The sequence below is a fragment of the Pseudopipra pipra genome, chromosome 5 (assembly GCF_036250125.1).
Source record: "Pseudopipra pipra isolate bDixPip1 chromosome 5, bDixPip1.hap1, whole genome shotgun sequence".
NCBI lineage: Eukaryota > Metazoa > Chordata > Aves > Passeriformes > Pipridae > Pseudopipra > Pseudopipra pipra.
In genome coordinates, this window is record NC_087553.1 from 17,507,706 (window position 1) to 17,522,474 (window position 14,769).

The 14,769-nt window shown below is 43.0% G+C and overlaps 1 protein-coding gene across 2 annotated transcripts in view; it reads right to left on the reverse strand.

Annotated features, from left to right (window-relative positions):
- Window positions 1-14,769, reverse strand: part of CREB3L2 (cAMP responsive element binding protein 3 like 2) — an 83,956-nt gene that overhangs the window by 17,444 nt on the left and 51,743 nt on the right. Inside the window, exons 3-7 of one of the 2 annotated variants that reach the window (XM_064654711.1) lie at window positions 7,023-7,189; window positions 5,243-5,330; window positions 3,301-3,479; window positions 2,477-2,623; window positions 617-675 (exon numbers count right to left, since the gene is read on the reverse strand). In XM_064654711.1, the coding sequence (XP_064510781.1) occupies window positions 617-675; window positions 2,477-2,623; window positions 3,301-3,479; window positions 5,243-5,330; window positions 7,023-7,189 (640 nt within the window). Of the gene's footprint in view, window positions 1-616; window positions 676-2,476; window positions 2,624-3,300; window positions 3,483-5,242; window positions 5,331-7,022; window positions 7,190-14,769 lie in introns of both variants that reach the window. The other variant, XM_064654710.1, reaches the window with a different exon arrangement.

Here is a 14,769-nt window from a genome sequence, read left to right on the forward strand (position 1 = left end):
ATTTCATAAGAGTAACTCTAAGGAAGTGAGACATGGCTATAAAGAGACAAGAAAAAAACGGGAATTACATCAAGGATATCACCAAAGATGGTACAAGGGTTTTAACAGAACCATCTGGTGAATTGCATAAGAGTAATACTAGAATACTTGTCTCTTGGAAGAAAGAATAATTTGGGATATAAATCACTAACTGGGGGTTTGGCTACTGCTCACTAAGGGAAGCTGATGGGTCACATGCTATTTTCCTGAGTCCTGCTTGTTTTCCCAGGCAGTCCTGACTCACCCACTTCCTATTTCTGTTTTCATCTGCACTAGAAGACAGAATATTGTTACTCTGAATCCACCTTTCCCTGGACAGTGACTATCCACACAGCTGCAACAGCAGCTGGGTCTTGCCTTATTTAAGGTGTAAAGCGTTTGCTGGCACTGTTAGGCATGTGCTGCAGGCAGGCACAGTTCTGACCCTGGACAAGCAGCAGCTAGGACCAGGGCCTTTTCTCAGTCACAGCCACGAGATGGCAGCTGGCACTCTGTGCACAGAACCGTCCCAGCATCCACAGCTGGATCCCTTCCCAGTCCTGCAACTAGTGCTATTGGCCGGCTTGGGCTGGCTTACTTTTTTTCCAGACTGTCCATGTATTCTTTCTTTTTTCTTCTACTTTCCTGGGCAGAGATCTAAGGAAAAAGGAAGAAAAACAACAAATATTTGCATGGGGGGAAAAGAAAGCATAAAAAATGGATTAATAAACTGATAAAAAGCCTTGACGTTATTAGATGCAAGGCTCCGTGTTCTCATTTCTATTCCTGGCAAGCAAAGCACTGACTGGATCTGTTTCCGCATTCTGAAGCAAGACCGCTCCCCTCAGTCGTAATAAAAAAGATCATTCCCCACTAACCTTAAAAAGTAAATCAGATTCATTCTCATCCAGAGAGAATATCCTAGGACAAATACTAAAAGATGATCCCAGGACAGTGCCCTCCATTTGGGAGAGGAAAAGTCTGTGAATGTGTTAGAAAGCAGCTCTGCAGACAAAGACTTGGGGTCCTGATGAGCAAGTCAAACATAAGTCAGCAATGTGCCAGCCCCTGGAGCAGCAGCGGCCAAACAAATCTGGGCCTCCACAAATGAGATTTAGGTAGCAGGTCAAGAGAATTGGTTCTTCCCCTCTGTTCAGTGCCTGCAAGGCCACAGTTGAGTACAGCCTACAGTTTGTGGCTCAGAAACAAATACTTTGGATGCACAGAAGTGAGCCCAGAGGCAGACCACTGCTATAATAAGCCTGCCAGAGCACGTGACATTTCAGGAAAGGCAAAGAAAGCTGGGTTTGTTCAGATTGAAGAAGAGAAACCTAAGGAGGGAATCCTATTGCTGTCTTCAGCAACTATCTCATGTAGCAAAGACAACGTCAGACTCATCTCAGAGGTGTACAGCAAAATGGCAAGAGGCATCAAATACAAGTTGCAGCAAAGGAAATTCCAATTACACATTAGGGATTCTATTTATCTGCTTTTACCACAAGAGTGGCCTAATATGGGAACACATTGCCCAGAGATGCTGAGGGCTCATCACCCTTTGAGGCAGTAAAACGTGACAGGACAAGTCCCTGAGCAACTTACTCTAAGATGACCCCACTTTCCAAGCCAGGAGTTGAACCAGAGGACTTACAGAGATCCCCTTCAATATAAATGGCTCTGATTCTTTGAAAGTGGTTGTCATGGTTTGAGATAGCCCCAAAAATCTAAATTCCCTAGTCTAAGCCCCCTCCCACATCTCACCCTAATGTTCAAACCACTACAGTGGTACGTAAAATGCACAAGATAATTTCCAAAAATTTTTAAAAAATACATTACAAGACCAAATTCCAATTCAGTGCACGCAAATTTACACCTCTATCTGCAAAATCAGTAACAGAACATAGTAACCTTCAAAGATGTGGTAAAACCTCTAGAACAAGTGAGTTGGCCAAGTCTTAAACAAAATTGCATTCTTCCCCATGTTGGAACCAAAAAAACAAACAAAAAAAAACTTGTAGGGCATTTGACAGCCTTGGTATCAACCATTCATTTACAGGTCATTGAATTCAGTGATCAAAAGACTAGTGCACTGAAATACAAAGTCATATTTTAAAACAGGAAACAGAAAAGAAAACCTTCATCGCCACGAAAAGAATAGAGGTCTTTGCCTACCATAAGGGCAGGATTGTACTGTTTTTTAAATGGAGCCAAGCCACAGCAACTTGATACCTTGCCTGCTAAATACTCCATTGTTAATGGGTTCAGGTAAATACTTAGACTGAGGCACACTGTCAGAGTGACAGGCAATTTGATGGATGTGGTTAGGAACAAAGAAAAGCACTTTATTAAAGGACAACTTACAGCATTCAACAGTACCACACACCACTACTGCAGAATTCTGCAGCATTTTTTAAGATGAGGGACAAGTAGGAATTACCCAACAAAGCTCACTAACATTTACCTTGTTTTTTATTTTCCTGCGGATTTTCTTTAGCACTTTCTCCTCTGCTTTCGTCAGGGGCAGTTTGGTAGGGATTGGGTAGCCCTCTGCTATCAGTGTCCTCTTCTCCTCCTCTGTCAGGATGAGGGGGCCAGTCCCCTGCAGTTTCTTCAAGGGTGATAAAAATGAAATAATATGTTACAGTAAGTGCACAGAGTCCTAGGAAAAAAGGTTGTTAGGGAAGAGAACCAGCAGCTCTCCCACTTCAGAGAGGACTGTGCCTACTTGAAGAACAGTCTCTTGCCATTGTGAATATGTGGAAGACCCTCTAGATAACTTCCACTCAGGGACCAAACCTTCAGGATAGGATTCCCTCAAAACAGTTTTTCTTGGCCAAGCTCTGTACACACTGAGGCCAACAGTAAAACTCTCCTTGGCTCAAACAGGAAAGAGACAAATGAGAAGCACTAATGAAAATCCCTCCCTAAAGATCACCCCTTGCTTTTGACAAGAAGACAGATGCAGATCTACCAGAGACAGGTTAACCCAGCAGGGCTGGATCCTAAGGCAAAACACAGTCCATCATGGGATAAACCTAATAACACTATTGAACTCTGTGTCAGCTTAGAGGAGAGGCACATACTGTTCTCTGTGGGAACAGAGCAGACCAGTGAGCAAGAATTACTGGATCTGCAGTTTTGACCAGAGATGAATTCATCTAAAGAACAGTAGAAAGCTAGCAAATCCATGTCAAAACCAGTAATTAAAAAAACAAAAAAAAAAGAAAAAGAAAACCAGAGAGACACACAGGCAGGGAGATGCTGGAGAAAGCCAGCCCAACTTACATGTGGTGCCGTCAGGAGAGGGGAATTGGACAGTACTGAAGCTGTGCGTGACGCAACTTTAGCCGTGGCTTGTAGCTGGATTGGGCTTGAAGGAGGGAGTGATCTGGCTGGGCTCTGCCCTCCTTCAGAGTCACTGCCATGGCTGCTGGGGGGGGTCGGAGGCAAATGCAGGGGATCCACTGCTAAAGGGCAAGAGAGACGTAATGTAACACAAGGTTTTGAGGTGCTAATTTAAATTGCCACTAGGGCCGCCTCCACCACCACCACCCGGTTTCCAAGACTAGGAATGTCTGCTAAAAAATGGGTCAAGCAAAAGTGGCAACTTGGAAGACGTTCAGAGCATGCAGGTCTCTAAAGGAGGAATGAAATGCAGCAGCTGTCTTTAGGTTCGACAGACAAAACAGGGCTCCGTGCATATGCTGCAGTCATTTCTACCTACACTTCAGCTTCTTCCTCAAATGATTTGAGGTTTAAGTATAACCTAAAGTACAAGTTCCCTGTTCCTGAGAAACCTCATTAACAGAGGGGCTCTGAGCCAGCACACTTTCTCTCCAAAAACAACAGTGTTTTCTAACTCTGCTGTGGATTAAACAAATTGCCAGTATTTTTCATGGGAAGGGATCACATCCAAGGTGTTATGTGATAAGGGAGAAGGACTTGGTTTGGCCCAACTGGGAAGAAGTGACTGACAACCTCGTGATAGTGAAGGCTTCCATGTACTAATGGAGCAGGAGCAGCATAGGCAGCCACCACAGGAACCTCTCTCACGCTGTCCTAAATTCTACTGCACTTCTACACAAAAGAACCTGTGCTAGAGTTGGCAAGCAAAGTTCTGCTTATGACCAAACGGGTCTGAACCTACTGCAGATATGTCTCACCTACTGTTCTTGCATGGACAATTTAGCAGATGTCCAAACCAGCCATAACTAAGTCATTTTTTTCTCTTACCTAAATTTACAGCAATTAAATTTTGAAGTAGGAAGATAAAGGCTAATTTGCCACCTTCCACTTCTGTTATGCTTTGCAAATTTGAGTTGAAAAGATCAAATGGGTGGTGAGGGAGGATGGAAGAAAAATAGGAACAAAAAAAGCTATAATACTCTTTTTGTCTCACATCTTAACTCTTGCAGTTGCCAGAAGAAGAAATATACTTGAAAAACAGCAAGGCCCTTAATCCCCCAAACTGAGCAATCAAATCTACACCCTGGGTTGAGATATAGCCTCTACCTGCTACATCACTTGCTTCTCTCCCTAGAGCAGTACTATTTACCTACAGAAATGAATCCACTAACAGAATATCAAGTGTTCCTAACTGAAATGCAGTTATCTGCTCAGATTTCAGGCCAAATATTTGGCTCTTTCAAAGTTTTCTTGGCTTTAACAGATTATGGCCTGCAAAACTGTGTTTAACTTTCAGGGCAAGGATCATTGCTCCTCCTTCTTTATTTATAGCTCAGGGTAAAGAGATCCTGGTTGTTCTTAAAACTAATATGCTACAAACAGATTCACCTAACTTTTATTTTCCTATAAACTCACATCCTTGCTTTTGTATTAGAGGTTAACAGTAAAGTTTCCACTTACACTCTTCATGTTTCCTATGCCTTAGTTGTCTCCTCAAACTGATTTCTCTTCTATCCTAAATAACCCTGTACTTTAAGAATTCAAGCTCCCTTCACTACAATTATTAATACCCTGTAGACAAAAGGGATCATTTTCTTTGTGATGAACAAGGGGAAAAAAAAAAAGAAGGAAAAAAACCCACATAAATGGGTCAGAGAGAGTCTGGCTCTTCAGTAGCCTGAGTTGAATCCCTAGAAAACAATACCTTCAGCCTGAAGACTAACATGGTGAATGAGGAATCCAAATACTTAATCAGGGTAAAGTACATTTATTGTGCATTCTGGTCAACTCCCCCTGCATTTTGGTTTGGTGTTTAACAGACCTTCCTTAGAAGAGAGGTTCAGGAACTGATCCACTTCATGGGGCTCCAATTTAATCTCTGGAAGAACTTTCTGGGTCAGTGGTTTCATCTAGAAAAGAGACATTAACAGCATGAAAACCCAAAGTACACATCTTAAAAATCTTAATAGAAGGACACAAGGATTTCATCTAGAAAAGAGACATTAACAGCATGAAAACCCAAAGTACACATCTTAAAAATCTTAATAGAAGGACACAAGGATTACTTCTCCATAAATGGAGAAGTTTCCTCTCCTCCTGCTCTGCTACAGGCAAAGCTTTAACTTCTTTACAGAGTTTGCTAAACCAGGCTACAGAGAATACTGCCCTGACTACTCCCACTATGGCTTTTCTTACTACTATATTTAGCTAAATAAAAAGATTACGCCTCAGAGATGACATTTCAGACTGAAAGCTAGCAGGCAACCCACTCAAATTACTTCTCTTAGCAACAGAGCTGCTGCTAGGATCTGCCGGACTGCACAGCTTGAGCAGGGACAGAAACACCCCTGGGAGTGGGGGAAAGCCTGCTGAAGGCCATTGTCATCTGGGAGCAAGAGCACAGTGCCAGTCACTGAGCACCAGGTTGTCAGCCCAAGTTCATTTCACAGTGTGGAGGAGCAGGAAAATAATAGTCACAGCTGACTGAAGTTGGGAAGACACCTGGTTTGCCCCATTGACAGGGGTGGGGCACCAGGCTGCCAAGCTGCTGCCCAGAGTCTGTCTGTGTGCTACAGTCCCAGGCTCGAGGAAGTCATTCTGGCACATCAGCATGTTAACTGCAGCTGAAATCTCTCTCAGTAACATGTATGAATAATCCATGCAATAGCAACGAGCCACCAGCTAGTCCCAGAACTCCCTCTGCAAGTCACGGCATCCCAAGCTACGGCAGGACTGCGTACCAGGAACAGCACATTCACACTAGAAGAGGATTACGGGAAACTTGTGTTTAATTTCCTTCAGTTTCTCATAAAATAATTTCTGTTGCATGTATTTCTGATCCATGTCCAAGTGGAAACATTTATTTTCAGCATTTACCAGCTCCATCCGGTCTGGACAGATATTGCACCCTTGGGACTGAGAACAGTCATACTCCTTCCTCCACTGACTGGGGACCCTGGTGAGCCATCAGGTGCTGCAGTTCATTCTCCTTAACCCAACTACAGCCAAAATGAGCACTTTAGAATGCCCACTGGCTGCTCCAGCTGTGGCCAGAAAGGCATTATGAAGCTCCTCATGAGGCAGGCTGGTGTGGAAGTAGCAGCAGCCTGAAATGTCAAAGCTTCACAGATCTGGCAAAAGTAACTTTGCAGGCAAACAGGGAAACTCTCCAGTCAATCCAAACAAGGAGTCTTGTTCTCATTAGGGGAAGGCTCAGCAGCACTAGAGCAAGTTATTATTAAAGATGCTTAGCTTGTCACAGACTTGATAGAGCAAATGGATTAGTGAGTTCAGGTGTAAAAGGTTCATCAGAAACTGTTTAAATATTTTCAGAAATCCAAGAGCCCCAGGCTTTGGGGCTAGCATAGAAGACAAAGTTGTGCATCCAACCATTAAGACCTGAAGATGTAGACAATGTGTTTTGAAACACAAGCTCTTACAGCAGTAGGGGGACACCAGCAAACACTAAAAGCCACTAAAGCAGACTGCAGTGTGCACTCTGAACTGCCAAGCTTTGGCACCAAGGAGGATACACTGCTATGCAGTCTTAGGAGAACCTATAGCTAATTGTGCAGAGAGGAGAACAGGAAGTCTTCAAGTACCAGGGCATCTGTCTGTAGTTCAGGTCGTTCTCCCTCCAGCGATGTGGCCGTGACGGTGAGACTGACGGAGGGAGCGAGGCCTGATGTCTCGCACAACCCTGGCTCAGTCTTTATTGATGCTGGAGTAAACTCTGTAGCCAGACACCATTCCTCATTTTCCAGGTCACCTGCCAGGGAAGGAAATTGGACACCACATGTTTAGGTCAGAGACAGAAAGACTACAAATGAAAATAATGTCATTCCTCCTCCAGAGAAGGGAAACAAACACAGAAGACATTTTAGTCTATCAACAAAACTCTGCCCTTGCTATTCAGCTCTCAGTCAAAGCAGACAACCATGCTGTTTCAGGGCTGTAACCTAATCCTAGCCCCAGGATACACAGAGGAGCAGCGAGGAAAGATTCAGAGCACTAATCACTGTACACTGCTGAAAGCTGCTAATGCATAGCAGAACAAGACCAAACAAGCCACTGGGTAAAGCAGCCAGGGAGCCATGTCCTCAACACACTAATGCCTGCTGACTCAGTTTTATTCCTCCTAGAGATAGCCTTTAGCCAGACTTCTTCTACTGTTTGCAATCATCAAATAGTTTAAATGGTGATATTATACTTTTAAGAACAAAGTATTTTCACATTATCAACTTCATTTTTTTCCCCTCAAGGATTCATTTAACAAGTGTAAAAGAGGATATAGGCTTTGGTGACTTCACAGGAGCACCAGTGACATGGTGATCATGCTGATTTCCTCCCCAAAGCCTCTGGGAAGTCACAGCATAGGATGCATATTTTAACCGGCAGCAATGGAACAGGCATCACACAGTGGCAGAATTGTCCCCTAACTCCACTTACTGCAAGTTCACTAATCAGAAGAAAGTCATGAAACTTTTTTCTGGACAAAGCTGAAAGGTTGGCCTTGCACTGCCAAGAACTTGAAGAAGGTTGGCTTGGTAGGTTTAGCTCCCTATTTCCATTCATGAAGCAGCCACTGTTTGACTTGCTGAGAAGGGATTTACTTTCCCAGGTCTGATATATGATAGAGGATCACGAACTCAAAAAGACTCAACCTTTAAAACAATTCCACAAGGCTATTAACAACCCCTCTTAAAACTGTAAAATAATCAAATGCATTTTTGGCAGTTGCAATTCTGCCTTTAAAAACTTCCAATTCCAACTGCTAGAGTTTAGTTATGTAAGTTCTTTTCTCTTGCAGAAGAGAAAAGCTCTACACCAGCTGCACTGCATCTCAAAAGCATGTGGCACAGTTCTGTGCCACAACTCATCAGGAGTTGTGAGAGGCATGTCCATTAAATCAAGCAGCTGGAATCTGAAGGTAAACATACATAAAAGAAAACAGAGTGCTGATCTTTCTTTCAATAACTTCTACTGCCCTCATACAGATCATTTATCAAATATATAACATCAGAACAGAGGGCAAGTACATACACTGTAGGGCTAGTAAAGAGAAACAGAGCTTTGAATTAACTGCACGCTGCATCAACGTCCTGGGAGGCAGCCACGGTGCTGTGGCTGTGCCACCAGTATTCTGCAAGGCTGACAAAAGGCCCTTCACATCTGAGTGCATCAAGCTGGTGAGATGTCAACAGAGTTCAGCTGCAAGCAGGTAACAAAAATAAGAGTGGGCTTACAGCCTCTGTGCTGCTGTGTGTCCTTGCTATTAAGACCACACACACACAGAGCACACAGGCACTGGGCAGACACTGGGTGACTGGAAAAAGGGAGAAGAATGTTCATCTCCAGTGCTAGTAATTACTTTGTGGTGGGACCTAACCTCCACCACTGGCAAGGAAGGAGGTAATTTGAGTAAAGACACACCAAGGAATTAAAAATGAAAAATAAGTATCCTGTAATCAGAAGCCTCATGAACAGCAAGCTCATCTCTGCCAGAAGTAACTGTAGAGCAAGGGCTAAACACTGTATTTAAGTATCTGGAGAGCTTATTCCCAAAGCTTCCTGGAAAATGCAGAAATGTAAAAATAGAAGTATTTTTTGGAAAAAAAAAAGGTATCACTGTCTAAATATTAACTCAGGAGAAAGGGCGTTGCTCTACGGCAACCATCCCTGAGCCTCTCTACTCACAAACATGAGAGCACAGCTCCCTCCCTGCTTGCTGTGTGTCCATCATTCAGGTAATACCTTTAAAGTAGTATCTGCCTGGGAATCCAGAATCCCTTGGTCAGTGCAACTTTGAAATGCCTGTTTGGATAACTTCTGTCAAAACTTCCCCCACATCGTGATGTGCAGAGCCTCCTCCTGCACCTCTGGGTCAAGCTACACCCGTGGCAGCACCATCATCTGTAATCTACTTTAAACTCCCTTTGGGAGGGAAGGCTAGGGATAAAGGAGAGCTATCAGTGAAGCCAGTAATTGTAATTAGCCCTGAACTTTCCCAAATTTGTATCATCTTGCAAGAAGAGAAATCTAGCCATGGGTGACCAGCAAAACAGGGCATGTCCTCTAAGGCTGCACTTTAAGATGTTTATCACCTCTAATCCCCAGGTTCATCGCAAATATTCAGCAGCTCTAAGACAGCAAGATATGCTGGCCTTCAGCTAGTCATTTGACTCCTCTGGAAGCTGATTTTGCTGATTAACTTGACATCCCTGCCATCATCATTTAGATCTGCATAAACTGCTCAGAGTTATTCTAGGCTTTAAAACCAGTCTAACCAGTCTGTAGGGTTGCAGATGGTTTCCAGCGACAGCAACACACTGCATTTAACACTGAGATAACTCTGAAGAACTGTATCTAATACTTTTTTGACACTGCCTCTTATGATGCAAGCTGACAGGTCTCATTCCAGATGAACAACCCTGCGAAAGAAAGGGACAGAGGACTGGTCAAATCCCACCTTGATAGTCCTCTGTCCCCACTTTTTCCAAGGCCCTGTTGCACGCTCACTATCATAGTGTTGTGCAACAAGTTGCTATCTTTTGACACATTCCAGCTTCCAAAGTCTCGGATGATCTCTCCTCTCCTCCAAGAGAGCTGCAAAGACATTTCCCACTGTCCTTTCTACTCTTCCTGAGCACAGCAGGTTGACATTATCTGAAAATCTTAGTTTACTCTTATAATTCTTCGTTTATTCTTATAATAGTTTATTCTTAGTTTATTCTTATTATAATACCTTAGCATCTTAGTCTACTCTGCCAAGCACTGTACGAGTAGAGCAGTGGCAGCCCTTCTCCCAAAGCCCTTGAGAATACTGCACAAAACCAGAAAAATTCAGGCAAAGAGGAAAAATTGAGCAGACTAATAGATTACTGGTCATACAGAGAGGTACAGCACATCCTCCAAGACAAGAGTATTTCTGATACAGGGTTATGGAGAACTCTGAGGGAGGTTTCATGGAATAATGAGAACAAGCAAGAAGGTACTTGTGAAATACTGAAATGAAAGGACAACAGAGGCTGGCTCCAGGGACCCACTGGAGGAAAAGGGAGGGTCCAAGCAAGGCACGCTGTGGAAAGAAATTAGGGGTGTTTATATTTGACATGATCCAGGAAATACACATGAACTACTGAGGCAGAATCCAAAACAAGAGGCTGAGAAAATAATCTCCATGATGGTATGCATTCAAACAGATATGAGTAAGGCAACACTGCATCCTCTAAGGTGAGGCAAAATACACTGCAAGTCATTCAGATAGAGAGAGAAGAAAGCCTCAGCAAGAGATTCAGCTATCCAAATGGCCAAGAAAACAGACATCCTAAATATTGTCACTTCGACTGTTAAAAATCTCCTCTCGGGCTTCAAAACACAGACTCCAAAGTCCACTGTTGAACAAGTTCCCTTCCCAGGTGAAGTTTCCTATGAAACTCAGAACTTCACCATGCAATGGCTGTTTAGATGAGAATCATTTCCCCTTTACCTACCCTTTCACAAGTCCATGAATGTTAAGGCATTTTGGCACATGGAATATGTAATTTAAAGAGTCTACACAGTACTTACCAAAATCCCAGCTAACACTTCCATGTGCATGGAATGTTCTAATAATGTGATGAAACAATTTCTCTGCAGAACTCATGCCTTACCCAAAAAGCAGAATGCATGGCGCTCCAGTAATTGAGGAGATATTCCATGTTTTGTTAGTCTCACTGTCTCATGCATAGCCTCAACCTCTCCTTAACAAAATTCATATTTTGTTTCCACAGGGCTATTTAATCCCCTCCCAGGGAAATGCTCCACCAACCTGAATTCATTTCCACAACGGTCCTGAAAATTCAATTGAGACATGGAGAGATTAAGGCCAAAAAGTAACTAGGAATTTTAAATGGCCAACTGGAGACAAAAGGAATTGGATTTTTCAGATGATTTAGCACTGTTATTATACTTGATCAAAATACAGTATGCACTGAGCTTTCAGGTTTAGCTGTGAGCACCTACCACTGCTGCAAGTTAAACATCAGATTCAAATCACACATCCAAAATCCCCATTCATCACAGCACCCCAGGGTTTGTGACACAAGCATCTAAAATCTCCTGTATCCAAGAGATACATTTCTTCAGAAAGCTTTTCTGTGCTTCTTCTGTCATAAAGCTTGTCCCACTTTTCCTGCAGTCTTATTTAGCATGCATCTTCCACTATTTTCTTTTTTTTTTTCAAAAAAGGCAGAAGCCTTACAAACCGCCAAAGTTAAGTACAATCAGTGTATTGAGCTAAGTTCTCACTGACAGGAAAAACTTCAAACATGTGCTCTTCTTTCCCAGCTGTACTCATCATGGGTCCAGCTTGGGCCCAGATATGATATGCAATGTGTTGTGAGATGCCATGTATGTGGGTGATAATGCAAGAGATGAAACTCCAAATGGGGCATAATTCCCTCAGTACTGTAAGTGTAAGCATTGCATGCCATGCACATCTTCAGCAAGGCGTCCAAACAAACTCTCTGTCCTCTGTCTTTATTTCAGAGGTCCTAATCCTGTCCCAGGTTCCACCATCTGCAGTTAAGATGGGCAATGCTCATAAGATCTACTCAACATACCACAAGCGGACTTTTCGCTTCCCTTCCTCCACATCACTACAACCAAAAGGGAAAAGATGATGCAATATTTTGCACAACGAATGTTTCAGAGCTCTGAACCCCGTTATGAAGACTGAGTTATTCACATGTGCTTGGCTTTAGGTACAACAGATCCAAGTCAATTTCTATGCTGCACACCTCATACCTTATAATGATGATTTCCATCAGAAATGTGCTCCTCTAAGCATTCACAGCTGTGGCAATAACCAGTATGTGTGATTTAGGCGTGCATGAAAAACACACAACCAACAATGGCTGTGTTTTTACACGTCAGAATTAATATATACCATTCCTGTGTTCATAAAAGGATTTTTTAATATATTTGTATTTATATATAGATATAACAAATTAGACATAGTCTCTTAACAACACCATGTGCAGCTTTCTAGGATACTCATATTTTTCTGAAGAACTGCAACATTTTGCTTCTTTCCTTCTTCCATGGGCATATTATGGAAAGGTAGGGTAGGAAAAGTGGAAAGAAAGCTCAAAAATGCTTACTTCAACTGTACAGGTTTTTTTAAAGAGTTCCCCGAAAGTTTTGCTTTCCTTTTTAAATTATTTCTATCCAAATAATTCTTCAGTCTTGTCCAACATGCCACCTCCTTTCCTGAGAATAAGTAAATCTTCTCCAATGTTGACTAAATTTCACCCTCTCTGATAGGTGTACAGAGAAACAGAGCTTACAAAATAACTAAAAAGATCTCCCTTGCTCCCCACATTCTTTTCAGCATTATTCATTAGAGTTTAACAGAGACACTTACTGGATAACCAAGTTGTATCAGTGAGTTGCTGTGCATTTTTAAATAAATGAAATTAATGGTGCACTCTGTATCTCACCCTCACCCCTCCCAAGTACAGAGAGTGCAAGTATTCAGAGAAACAACATGGTTTTCACCTTTCTTTTACCCTGCAGTAAAAAGTAAGATAGCACCATTATGTAAACAACCCACATGAGGGGTGTACCACTGAACCTCATCTTGAAGTGGAGAAAAGCACATACCACCATTACAGATTAACATCACATAGAAAACACATGCATGAACTGAACAACATTTCAAACAAGAGTGCAAGCAAGACCTGCAGAATCATCAAGGGATATCCTTATCTGTATAAGCAGAATGAAGAGGCAGCTTTTGCCTCCTCCTTGAAGTTAACTGTCTGAGCAACAGATAAAACAGAGAAAAACAAAACTGAAAACTTAAGGAGACCACAACAGACTACGGGTCCAAGTGCTCTGCACAGGTATTAGAAGAGCCATCTCTGAACAGGGTAATGCAGGAAGTTCCCTAATGAGTCAAACTGTTCTCCAGCCAAGCACATTTAAATAATCTCCCTCTTCAGCTGTGTTACAGATTAGATCAATAGGGCTACAACTAATTCCTTTTGGTCCATGGCAGACCTTACACCGTCATCATGAACCAAGGGCTCGGATGCACAGCCCACCCGGCTTCTGCACAGCCGTGCCATGCACAACCATACGCAGTCTCAGGCTCAGCTCATCCCACATTAATAACACATTTTGATTCAGATGGTGCTTAAACTTGCCCCAAAGGTCCACGTTTGCAAAGCTGTACCTTGGACAAGAGTACGGTCCTTGCCTGAATCCCACCTCTGAAGATGTTGCCTCTTTACATCCAGCAGAAGGATCCAAGGGTGCTCACCAGCTCTACACCACAGAAGTACAGCTGCAAACTAGGAGCCAGCTAACTGCAAGGGGAAAACACCTCTTGGAAGAGGTCCACAAGTTGTTTGTGGGGGAAATGACTGCTCACTGTTGGCAAAAGCACCCCATCAGCTGCTGATGCACAGATTTTGGGCATGCTGCTGGACATGCCACTTGCTGGGAAGGAAGTTCAGTGTCCCCAGCTCTGCAGTCTGAGCCTCTGCAGCCTCCCAAAAGTTGGACCTTTCTGGAGGAACAACTGCCTCTTTGTCTTTCCCCTGGGGTCGAATGGTCCTCAGTGCCCAGCTCTGGGCTCACGTAACACCCCCAGGCAGACACAAGCCTTGTTCATCATGCCTGAAATGCTGAACTCCAACGCCACTACTGCTCCCCCTCTCTCCTTCGTGAGGTAAGAGCCCACATTCATTGACAAACAGTTTCTCTTACAGATTTTCCAAAGGGCATTTCCCCCTCCCAGCGTGCACACACACTCCCACCACAAATAATCAAACTGAAGCCCTCAGAACAGTTTCAACCCAGGAGACACTGTTTGACTACCAAGCATTGAGGTCCTTTTTAAAGTGCCACGAAGGGAAAATTAAATAATGGGGCAAAGATCATCATCAGCAATAGACAGTAATCACAATGCAGCAGAAATAGCTTTTCTCCTAACAAAAGATCAGCACTCATATTGGCATCCCCTCTGCATGGCATGGAGTTCATCTAAAACCCACAATCATTTCTATCACTACCAAAGTTATTAAGATAGAAACAAAGACATATTGTTCCTTCCATACATAAACAAGGGTCAATATCCTCTTTCGTGTGGAGAATGTGACAATTTTCAATCCAAAGCATCTTGTCATGTAAAACCAGTCAGATGTCTTGGGGTTACAGGTTCTGCTTTAACCTCCCTTCAGACTAACACTACATAAGCATAGCTGGGATACAGTCCCTGATAGTTCTTAATTATTTTGCTCAGGGGTTGAAAACTGCTATTTTTATAGCATCCCCCTTCATATATATATGTGGGAGTCAGGC